This window comes from Periplaneta americana, chromosome 9, assembly GCF_040183065.1.
Source record: "Periplaneta americana isolate PAMFEO1 chromosome 9, P.americana_PAMFEO1_priV1, whole genome shotgun sequence".
Taxonomy (NCBI): domain Eukaryota; kingdom Metazoa; phylum Arthropoda; class Insecta; order Blattodea; family Blattidae; genus Periplaneta; species Periplaneta americana.
Genome location: NC_091125.1, coordinates 83,285,419 through 83,298,387, shown reverse-complemented (window position 1 = coordinate 83,298,387; position 12,969 = coordinate 83,285,419). Strand labels below are relative to the sequence as shown.

At 35.9% G+C, this 12,969-nt stretch overlaps 1 protein-coding gene across 1 annotated transcript in view; it reads right to left on the bottom strand.

Moving 5' to 3' along the window:
* Positions 1-12,969, bottom strand: part of Tmtc2 (Transmembrane O-mannosyltransferase targeting cadherins 2) — a 1,115,694-nt gene that overhangs the window by 91,925 nt on the left and 1,010,800 nt on the right. The window contains exon 7 of the mRNA XM_069834199.1: positions 9,285-9,425. Within this exon, the coding sequence (XP_069690300.1) occupies positions 9,285-9,425 (141 nt within the window). The remainder of the gene's footprint in view (positions 1-9,284; positions 9,426-12,969) is intronic.

The window sequence follows — 12,969 nt, the reverse complement described above, 5'->3', positions numbered from 1 at the left end:
ATGAAAGTATGGATACATGCATTATTTTTCTCTTTCTATCTGTCTGGGTTAATTAGCTGATGATTTCTTGTCTAAGAGAAATTTCTCGATATCGGGTGTGTAAAGTGATAGTTATGTGGACAAGCGACTAAGGGACAGGCTTCCTCCGAGCACTTCGATTAAAATCTACCTGATATCATACTCGAGAAATTAGTTGCTAACTATAAAGTACAGTAGCAGATAATTTTTTGAAATTTATTTTTTTGACTTTATTTAAAACGCTTAATAAAGAAGTTGCATAAAACTTTAATAAGACTACGCTGAGAGATCAAAGATCGTGTTCAGGGACAGTTCCGTTTTGAATTTCATCATAATTAGAACTAAAAACAATTTAATAAAAAATTCCAATGAAATAATTAAATATTAATAAATCAAAACTTAACAAAATAAAATTTTAATAAACTTAAACGAGTGATTAAATATTTTTATTTTACTTATTTCTGGGTTAACAATGTTCATATCTGGGCATAAGATAACAGGAATAAGTATATTAACAAATTATACACAGTGAGCCATAAGTTTAGTATAATGTAATTAATTTCAGGGGGTTATTCTATGAGATATTTCAAACAAAAACATTTAATACAATTTTTCTTGTTTTTTATTTCTTTTCATGATGAAAATTGTTTCATATGAAACATTTCATAGTGTGTTTTGGAAAAACCATTGATTGAATTCTCAATATGCGAAGTCAGTTTCAGAGAGCATTATGTTATTATAATAAATGATTGAAAGAATTTTAGTTTTGTTCTTTAAATGTGCAGAAATCTGATCCGAAGAAATGTAACTTTTCGTTCTGCAAAGAAATTTTAAAATGTTACATTTGTTCGGGTCAGATTTCTGCACATTTAAAGGAGTAAAATGAAATTAATTCAATAATTTATTATCACAATAATGCTCTTTTAAAGTGACTAAGCATATTGGGAATTAAATCAATTGCTTTCCGAAAACGCGCTATGAAATATGTTTCACATAAAACTATCTTTTTCTCGAAAAGGAAACAAAAGCGAACAAAATTGAATTTAACTTTTTTGTTTGAAATACCTCAACAAATAGCTGCTTGAAATTAATGACATTACTGACCGTTCGCCTGTATGTAATTCACATAATACATACAACAGTCCGTCCGAGTGGTTATGTCGCAGGGTGATCCAAACGGGGGAAATCAGGTGAAAATTAGTTTCTTAACGGGGCCATTTTCTTTAGATTATTTTAAACAGCTATGCAATATTACGTAGACGTCCAATTCCGAACAGCAAACGTTTTCAGGAAATACCTAAGACTGGCCAGCAGAAACGGATGGGGGAAACTGGGATGCGACATAACCATTCGGACGGACAGTAGGTCCATGTTGTTTCTAAACTAAAATTTGAAATTCTAATACCATGATAAAATTGTTAAGAGGAGTAGAAAGGTAATTCACAAATATGCAGGATGAAATTTTAAAGAATTATCGGTACATAAAGATAATACATTTAATAACAATAGTAGTAATAATAGAAATTAGGTAAATAATAATTTCAGAGTAAAGATGATATTGACAACGACGATAAATTAATGTTATTATTAGTAGCAGCAGATCATAATTGACATAGTAACAAAGATAATTGGGAGAAATAATATACTTACGGAAGAAATAAACTTATTTTACAATATATGAGCCGTTAAGAGCAGAAGTGGTGTAAGTCAGAATTGGGAATGAGGTTTAAAGTAAAAATTCTGTAAAATACAGCGCAAAGTAGCAATTAATATGTACTTCGTGCTTTCCACTGACTACTAATAGTTTAAATAAATTTAATATTAATTGCTACTTTGGTCTGTATTTTACAGAATGTTTACTTTAACCTTCATTACCCATTTTTGACTTACACCACTTCTGCTCTCAACGGCTCATATGATACATAAAGACTAAAGGAATCTGTCATATGCATTATTTAATTTTGGATTTGAAAATTTCGTTACTAAAACAGCCAATTCTGGATGAGACTTTAATACAGATTAATTAGACGTGGACCATAATTTGTACTATGTCGTAAACCAGCAGATGTGAAACATTAAGGTTCAGCTAATGTAAGAGTTTCACTTCACATTGCATTGCGAGTATAATTATGCGGTTGAGCTACAAATTTCATTAGAATTTTATTGTAGAACTTTATTAGAGAGTATTTATAAATCTGGGTAAAACTGATTTGTTCATTATTGTAATATTATTATTGTAACATGTCGTTCCTGAATAGCTTCAGTGGTTGGGAAGGTCGTTAATTGAAGAATTCATATGATTGTGAATTAGTTTACTTTAGTTCTTGATATTAGAAGAATTAGGATTTGAATCAGCAGAAAAGAAAATAAAAACATAAAAAACCAATTGACAACAACATGTTTCAAGAATGAGTGGCAACAGATTACCTAAATTAATGTTGAATTACGACCAAGAAAATCTTTAAAACGACTAATTTAACTTGCTGGAATTGACCGAAATGGGTCAACAATAAGACCTAATTCGTTAAAGGAAATTATAACGACTAGTTCTTTATTTCAAGATGATGATGATGATGATGGTGGTGATAATAGTAAAAATAATAGTATTATATTATTATTATTTTATTAACTGCTTCCCATTGGAAGTACCCAGAAGGACTCAGTGTACTCTCCTACATGAATTTTACAGATGTAAATGTTTTACATAAATATTTGTTAACAGAAAATTAAAATAAACATACTGTATACAGTATATAATGAATTATAAAGTGAATAAAATTAAGTAGAGTGAATATGATGACTCAAAATTTGGCAAGAGCTCTTCGAAAATGACGTTATGATGTCAGTAGTAAGTGTCTCGTGGCTAACGAGAAAGACAGGCTTCGGCACGAATTGAAGTCATACGATTATCATGGTCTAGTCATGGCCATCTTGACAATCACCTAATAAACACATTTTCAAAGTAATAAAAAACGAAGGAATTTCTATATTAAACTCACGTGCAACGTGCATTTACATATAAACTTGTTCAATGTGGGCCATGTTATGACTAAGAATGTGACGTCGCGCTGTAGCCTGTCTTTCTCGTTAGCCACGTCAAGTGTCTGTGGCAGTTCAAAAGTCTTCCTGAAGCTTTCAAAGAACTTGGGAATCACACCACGAGCTCAATAAGAAGACCAATCACCTCAATGATTTCAAGCTTGTATTTTACTTTGAAGTAATCAACTGTTGGCAAGTAAATGTTGATCTCTTCTTGATTCACATCCTCTTGCTGGCTACTCCCCGTTTCAATCCCTATGGTAGGATCAATTATATATCCTTTCTTGGTTGTCTGGAAATATACCATGATAACAATGCTTCTAGAGGAGTCCTTAGTAGCAAGGCAAAATACTTCCTCTTCTACTATCAAAGACTTTTTGTTCAAAGCAGTTGCAATTAAGGATCGAACATTATGGTGTCTGGAATTTCGGAGGAGTACAGTACTAAATGGACATTTAAAGGATTGTAAGAAACCACTAATAAATACAACAACCAATAACACACACGTACACGTGCTAAAAACATGATCTCAGCTACAGATTGAAGCTAACTTCCGTTTTGGATCATGAATTCTTTCGCCAGAGCTTGTTGGCTGTCTCATAAACAGGCTTCGGGCTAGGGACACAGAGTAACCAGTATGAGGTTTAGAGTACACGGAGTAGAAACGACGTCATGACCCGTGTGAAGTGCTGACTGCAACAGCACAGGTGGGTACGTAATGTGCATTACCGTTGTGTGTATTGCTGCTTGGCTGCGGTACGTGTAACAGACTTCGGCGTCGGGACACCTGATTGAAGGTTACAACTCACGTTAATACTTTAATGGTAGACATTTATTGTCTACACTGGAAATGTACTGTATATACTGCAGCTGTATAGGGTGAAATATATTTTGTGACGGATTGTTTACATGTTGAGACACGAAGTAACGGCGCGCTCCATCTCCCAATCCACTCGACCAACACAACACTATTGTTCGTGTGTTCTGAACTTCATGCGTTTCTGTGTCCAGGACCGAAGTCTGCTCATAAATACGTGACTGTACAGCTGCGCTGGTTCAAGGGGTCAGCGCATCCACACGTTTGCCTTGCAGTAAATACCCTTGCATCTCGCCCCGCACGCAAGTTCAGAAGCTGGTTCGACAAGGTTCAGAGGAAAAATTGAACCTCGGAAGTTTACAAGCATGTAAGTATTCAATCTCTGCGGTTCAAAGATTTTCATACGACAAAAATACATCAGAGCCGCAAATAAACTTATTAAAGTTGAGCAAGAAGAAAGAATTATAGTGTAAATTATAAATACACTTATTTAAACAATTTAATTGTTTTACTTATTTTTTCTGGGGTTCTCTGAACCATTAAAAGCACAGGACGCACCGCTACTGCTCGATACTGAAGCATTTTCGAATAATATTAAGAGAAGTATTTAATTGCACGACCTCTGTTATAGTATCTTAAAATTAGAAATAGTTATTCTGAAACACTCTGTATATAGAAAGACGACTTGTCAAAATTTGTACTTACATAATCATTCCTAAATCGATCTTTAAAGCACATTAATATTTTCCCTTCATTTTGTATAATAGAAAAGTAAGAAATTTATAAACGCTCCAGCTAATGTGCAACTCAGAGATACTCTCACAGTATGACGTGAACATTGATTGCATAGACCGGCGTTTTTGTCTGTCAATAAATTTGTTATTCATTTTGGTGGTTGTGAAATGAGGGCAATTATTTATAATTTAGACCGCGCGCACAATTGAGGGCGCTGTGCCTATTAAAGCGTCGTCACTGTGCTAACACACGGACTCTGCTGTGGAATATGTTCATTTCAAAATACGTATTTGTGCACACAATAATTTGGCTGCTATTTATATAGCGCTGTGGAAATTATATTCTAACGGACGCGGCCTATGTGTGCAGGGCACTATGATTTATGAGCACATAGATGAATTACATACTCAGACGTACGTATTTGTGGATATTTAATAAATTGCTGAATACCAGATTCATTAAAAATTTAAAACCGTGGGAAGTACACGCAGTTAGTTTTGAAATTCACAAAATAGGAACTATTTCGTCGTTTTCTTTTTTACGTTTGTGTATGTTTGCTTATTTAATTAGTATGATCATTCTCATCATCATTTTATCACTATTATTATCATCGAGATCATGGTCGTCATAGAACGTCTATGGCTGAAATGCTAGCGCGCTGGTCTTCCATTCAGGCTGTCCGGGTTCGTTCTCCGGCCAAGTCGTGATGAAATTTGTGATGGAATATTTCTCGAGGTACTCCCGTTTCTCCCTATCATTCCACGAACACTCTTCACTTCGTCTACAATTCCCTTCTTTCATCATCATCTCCGTTCCTATCCATTCTGGCGTTCGACCCGTGCAGAGTCGACTGCGGACCGCCACCGAAATTGGACGCCGTGGTGGTAAGTTGTTCTGTGAGGTTTTCTATCTACTAGTTCTCTTAAGGAGAGGGGCACGGGTTTGGGACTGTCCTCGCATGTAGGTCGATTGGGTGGGCCCATTGTACTACCCGGAATGGAATGGTGTGCATACTAGCGTCGTGCTTTATAGGCGCTATGTTCGGTTCAAGTTTGTCCAGTATGGCGAAGTTCGATATTCGCCGATGTTCGCTCTGCAGAAGGAGGCCTGTCGCGTTTGTTTCACCTTGTTATAAATATATTCAATATCCTCTTGTCATGCTTCAACCGCTTAAGGCCCGGTTTCTTCAACCTCTGTTAAATTATAACAGTGTGTTATTCTATTTTAACTGTAAACTTAACAGTAGAAGTATTTCTTCAACTACTATTAGTACTAACAGGCTGTTAAAATCTATGTTAATTTAACTGCCCAATTACATGCAGTTAAACCATTTAACTCTCCGTTAGCATAGAAGTATCCAATATGGCTGGTGCGTTAGATGCTGAACTTTTATATCTTGATTATTTAGAAAATGATATCCATGAATATATAAACAGAGCGGATTATTTCTGTGATTGGACTGAATAACAGTTCATACAAAGATATAGGCTACTTTCTGCCAAGCCTCACTTTTCGCTTTCAACGTAGATCCGTTTGTTTGTTTATTCTCAATAATTGGTTTATACTGCGAAATTATTTCCAGCAGAAGGCTTCTCTAGAACGAAGAGAAATTAGTCCCACGATTTCTTTTTATTCCAGTGTTTTCCATTTCACAACAACAATACCAATACGCCGCTCCATGTTACTGTGATACAGACGACGGAAAAAAGCAGAAATCAAACCGGAGAGAATAGAAAGACTTCTATCCTCTCTGAACCAAACAACGGAAACAAGCTAGAATCGCAATTGTCAGAGTTCAGAAAACAGAATTGAGCCTATACTTAGTTATAGGTTATGGTTAAACTCTAGAGTCTCTGGTCCTAACAGAGAGTTAACAAACAGAATGTTAAAATGTGAAATGTGAAGTTGAAGAAACACAATATTTTTAACAGCAATTTATACTTTTAACTTACAGTTAATTAATGCTATGTTAGGTGCATTTTAATAAAGGTTGAAGAAACCGGCCTAAGGATTTTAGCACAGATCTTGCGATTAGTTTTTCATACAAAATAAGATGAAGTTTTTAATGGCTTGTTTGCTTTTTTCATATTGGAATACTGCAGGACACTAGTGCACACCCTAAGCCCACCGCGCTACAGATTCCCTGCGGACTGCTCTCGAACTCCCTACAGTGTGCAGAATCTCTTTTCCCTTTCCACTTAGGCACCACCGCGGTCCCATGAGCTATATGTAGCTCTACCACCGGCGACTAATGGCTCATACCACGGGGTAGTTCGGTGGCTGCCCGCAGCCGACTATACATCGGAGCAAGTCCGAAATGTGGGAAAGTAAAGGAAATAATGATGAAAGAGGGGGAATGTAACTATGATGACGAAATGAATTCGAGGTGTGCGGATATTTTGATACGAAACTTTTATAATTCTGTGCTGTGTCACATATAAGTGTTGGAAAATTAGCGTGATTATTGTGATGTATGAATTAGTATTCAGTTTGAGGGCTGGTTTTTTTCTACCCAGTTGTTTTCTGTATAAATTATTGAGCTTGAAATAACGTCTACGACGTCTTCTGCTGCCTTAAGACTACTCTTGAATGACTCGACATCATCTAGTGCAGGCTTGCAGAACTGGGCGACAATTGTGGCGTTACGTCACTAATCGGAATACGTCACTAATCGGAATACGTCACTCACCCTTCCTTCCACCCCCGCGTCATTGACTTGGTAGGGGAGGGGATTTGTATTCAGTGTCTGTCTTATGTGATTGCGTACGGGCCACAGATACGTCATTGAATGCCGGTGGACTGTGGACGGGGAACCAACGCTTTCCCCATGCTTTCCACCCCTTTCTCGCCAATTCTGTATCCCTGATCTAGTGTAAGTGATGCGAGATAGCCTTGTCCATATTGCGGTAAATTATATAAAGGCATTTCTGATTCATTTAACAAAGCTCATCCTGAAGAATATCGGAAGTTGATAACAACTCCAACTTTACAATCTGTTTCATCTAATCTGGCTGAGAAATGTTCAACTTATACTGCTTCACAAACTGTAAGTACAAAAAATAATAAAAAAAACATAAGCAAAATATAAAGAAAATATCGCAAGAATTAATATCAAAATAATCATCATCATCATCAACATTATTTTCTTCTTCTTGTTCCCTTAAGTACTAGGTTCATAGCCTGTAATAGCTCAGTTAAAAATATGATACAGTGAAGTTTTGAGAATTGTATGGGTCTTGATATGCTATATAATTTAGGGTGTTCACTGTTCAAGCTCAGGTCCTCTGTGGCTCGGCTATCTGACTCTTTCAGGCAGATGCAGCATGGTCTGCCTGTAAGCATCAGATTCACGAATGCCACCTAGGCCCTCAAAAAGCAAGCCAAGCAAGATTCATTACCTGTAACATTATGTGAACGTGAAGTTCATACTGTAAGGCAGTTTTAGTCGATCTCTAAATTATAACCGCATTATCTATTACTATTTATACTAAGTGTGTTTTGTGTTTAAACATTAGTTGATATATTTTTCTGTTTTTTAGATAGTTTATTCTGCCACATAGTGTAGTAGTGCAACTTATAACAGAGACAAGATTTTCGTCTTTTCTCTATTTCTCTCCACTGACACTATCGGCAAAAATATTCAACACAGAAACATCCCTTGGACGAAGGTAGCGTGTTCATAGTTTATTCGTGCCTCGTTTTAATTTTTTTTAATAGTTAGGGTGACCAGACGTCCTCTTTTGTCCGGACATGCCCTCCTTTTTAGGTCTTTGTCCGGTGTCCGGGCGGATTTTTAAAAAAATCAAGAAATATCCTCCTTTTCGTGACTTGTATGCCTGATATTTTGAAATTATCTGCTTTGACGCCTTTTCAAGTAATTTGCCTGTAGGTGGCAGAAGCATCGAGGGAATATATGGACATAAATCCCTTTGCTCTCCTTGTTATGGTCATTGCTCAGAGGTAGCCTGCAAACCGAGGTGCGCATGTACATCTAAATAGATAGTTTCTGTTCTCTTTAATAATGTTATTACAGTTCCCAGCATTTTCGTATGTAGCTAACGGTAAAATCATTATTATTAAGCTTTTTCGTAACTATTTTGTAATAAAATAGATATTAAAATACTTTTAATATGATATAAACCTAAATCTGTATTGTAAATATTTTGTAATAAAATAGGTATTGACGTAATTTAAAGTATAATATGGGCCTAAGTCTAAATCTAAGTACATAATTTGTCCTCTTTTTTCGAATAATGTCCTAGTTTTTTAAGCTTTGTGTCCTCTTTTTTTTATCGATGTGAATCTGGTCACCCTATTAATAATAGACTTTCCTCTATTTCTCTCCACTGCAATTCTCGGCAATACAGAAACATCTCTTGGACGAAGGTATGTTGATAGTTGATTCGCTCCTCGTTTTAATTTTTTTTAATAGTAATATCTATTATCAGGCTGTACATTTCACTTTATGATATGTGTCAGAGGAAGAACAATTGTTTGTATGCATCTAAAGTCTGACTAGTGTAATATGTAGCTAGTCGGCGATGTATGCAATGGAGGGGGAAAGGAACTGGCCACCCTACATCATTATCTCTGGCCTAGTTGCCTCGTAAGTGGTGTCTTCTTGGTATCACTTGTGAGGTTCAAGTCTGTCTTAACAACAGCAATATGAACTCACATTTCTGGCCAGCATGCTGCCGTATGTGAGGTGTGCCGGCACGTGGCCCGGCTCCGCCTGCAGCGCCGCTTGGTACCAGCGCTCCGCCTCCTCGTGCTGCTGTAGCCTCGAATGAGCCTCGCCCAGTAGCGTGTACACCGCCTGCAACACCAGAGACGGCACTGTACTGTATGCAATAAATGCTTCACACAATAATAAATATGTAATTAATTAGTAATGATTATTTAGCCTATCAATTTTTATTATTAATTCATTTGTTGAATCTTCGATGTCGCTACGCACGACACAAGGGATTAATGTCGTCATGAAATAAAATTGAGAGAAGTTACAACGGCGACAAATATAATACAATATCTGGAAAAATAAATTAACGAGTTTTCGTGAGGTAGAGGATCTGTGACAGATTAGGTTTAGTTTCTTCGGGCTTTTAGTATGCTTTGCGTATTTGTATTTCTGGTAGATAGTACAATGGACCGAAGAAAGGAGTGCTTTCCTGCAGTGTAAAATCGTGATCATACCACTTAGTTATGTAATCATTGCGTATGAAAATCTTGGAGATAATCATCGGTCGGGTGTATAAGAAACGAAGGTATTTGGGTCAGGTTGGATGGGTTTTTAGCTTTTGCAGTGATCATATCGTGTCTTTCGAGTGGTGTGCTACAATTTTAAGGTTATTTTCAATACTTTAAATACGTTTTTTCTTCCGAGCATGATTTTCAATGGGATCGAAGTTTCACTATTAATTTTACTGATTAATTAACTTAGGATTTTCACGAGTAATACATTATTATTATTATTATTATTATTATTATTATTATTATTATTAAATATCAAAAATATATTTATAACCCTAGTGTACTTTCTTCTTTTTCTTAGGCGTTAAAATATTCAAGCAGATATTTAGGCCTTTCACTTTGAACCACAATAGAATCTCTTATAAGTATGGCAGGCATCTACTACTATCTGGTCCCCTGGTTAACATGATGAAGGGTCACTGCGGAGACGTTACAAAACAAAATAAATATATAACATGAAACAAACACCCAATTCCGTGGTATGGAGATAAATTTCAGTACACGTCGGGATTCGAACCAGGGACCGCTTGGTTGGGAAATGCACGAGCTATCTTCTGAGAGATAGCTACGGAGAGTTTACTGTTAGATGTTGTTGTTTAGTAATTTTGTTTTCTATGGAATGCAAGTATTACATATGAGAAATTCTTTCGGCTCTAATTCAAATGAAGCACATCCCGCTCAGTGATTCCCCACTCTGCTGTATGAGAGAGGAATATGGGAACTAATATTTGTGTTTCAGCGATAAACTCGTATAGTGTTGTCATGATTTTCATGTAATTATATTTTAATTTCAAACATTACCACTTTTTCCTACATTAGGCCTATATATAATATTGTATTGCAATCAAAACGACGGTTTAAACCACAATCGCATTTGTCGTATTTTGCCACTCGACTTCTAAAATGCATTAAACTTTCAATATAAGTGTGCAAAAATGTGACAACTATATTTGGCTCGAGGAAACTTCGGAAAAGAAGATTATTATGGAGAAAATGGAATCAAAGATGTGTATAACCTAATAGTTCTGAAGAATCTATAGATTGAAATTAAATTTTAATAGAATGCACAATGTTGAAGAAGGTATTGGTAATAGATGTTCAGGAATGGATTTCAAACACATTGTACAATATTAATGTATGTTAACAACTGAAGTGAACAGTTCATCTAATTGGTTTAGTTATGCAGTATAAGGAAACAAGTTCATTGCATACTGTAAATTCTGCAGTGCTTGGGAAAAGTGACACAAGTCAATTTCCACAAACCTTTTTTGATAATTTATTGACAACATACGGAACATCTGTTCGCTTGGAAAAAATACATAAGTATTCCTCCCATTACAATAATTCATACAGAAAAAAATCAAATTGACATAAACCGGTATAAGTTGTCAATAAATTATCAAAAAAGGTTTGTGGAAACTGACTTATGTCACTTTTCCCGAGCACTGCAAAATTGTGAGCGAGGTTTTAGTTTCATGCATCTTGTAAAGACTGAAATTAGAAACCGCCTTTCAGTAAGAAGAATTAGCACTCTGCTAACAATAATCTTGAAGGGCCTATTCGTAAATAATTTGATTTATCAAGTGCTTTTAATGTTTGAAGTGCTCATAAAAATAGACGTAAGTTAATGGGATGTAATTTCGGAAGTAATTGATTCTAATCATCATAGGTCTAATAATTTACTTACATATAGGACTACCTAGAGTCTGGTAAGATTGGTTGAAAGTAATACGACAAGAAACAAATTAGATAGTTTTTCGTTACAGCTAACCATATGAATTTTATCTTTCTGCACAATTATTCAGAATGTTGCATAAGCTTCTTGAAATTTTCAGAAATATAATATTTTATTTGCGCATTTTTGCAACAGCTGTTTATTTTATAGCTTAAACCCTGATCCAAACGAATTCATTTTTACGCTTCTCGAATATTTGACCATTTGTAGAACATTAAAACTATGACGTACTGTACGTATTCTGTAACAAATCGTGATAAATATTACTAAGAAGGGCGTCGTCAAGGGGGCAGGGGAGAGCAGCTACCCCATACACAAATTAATGTTGAAAAAAAATGAGAGAGTAGACAAAAATGTAGAACTCGTTAAAAAAAAGGAGCTTATAACTAAAAATCTGTTATTATATCGAAGGGCGTAAAGAATGCTGGACTGCTGGAATATACGATTAGATTTCCATTCTTCAGATAACTTTTGCATCCAATTGTAGACCCATTGGCTTGATAAGCAATGCTCACCAAATGTGGACATAATTTACTTATGATTTTATTAATTTCTTTATGATTTTATTCCATGTATTGTGGGTCCCTATCACCACGGCATGGCGCGTCCTCAGGTTGCGGATAGAGGAGACGGCCTCCAGATATGGAGGGTAGCTGCGAATATATTGAATAAGCAGTCATGGACAGCCGATAAGGGGTGGTCCTCCAGCTTGGGGGTTGGGCGAAGGGCTAACAACCCATCACCGTAAAAAACAGCTTGTTACGTATCCCTATAATAAGCCTCGGAATAGGACTGATTCTCTGGCACGACCACAGCAAAGGAATAAGGATTTGAGATTTGGCACTTGGAACGTAACCAGTCTTTATAGAACAGGAGGGGTAACATTAGTAGCAAAAGAACTAGCTAGATATAGAATAGACTTCGTAGGAGTACAAGAGGTTAAGTTAGATGGGAATGGCATATCACAAATAGGAGATTACGTGTTGTATTATGGGGAAGGAAACAATAATCACCAATTAGGAACAGGATTCTTTGTTCATAAAAGAATAAAATCAGCAGTAAAAAAGGTCGAATTTATCAGTGACAGGTTATCATATTTAGTACTTAAGGGTAGATGGTGCGACATCATAGTTATAAATGCTCACGCCCCTACAGAAGAGAAAGACGACCATATAAAGAATAGCTTCTATGAGGAATTGGAACATACTTTTGATCAGTTCCCTAGATATCACATGAAAATTTTATTGGGGGATTTCAATGCTAAAGTAGGACGGGAGGATATTTTTAGACCAACTATTGGAAAAGAGAGCCTACACGCAATTAGTAGTGACAATGGAGTTAGATTAGTCAACTTTGCCACATCGAAAAATTTAAT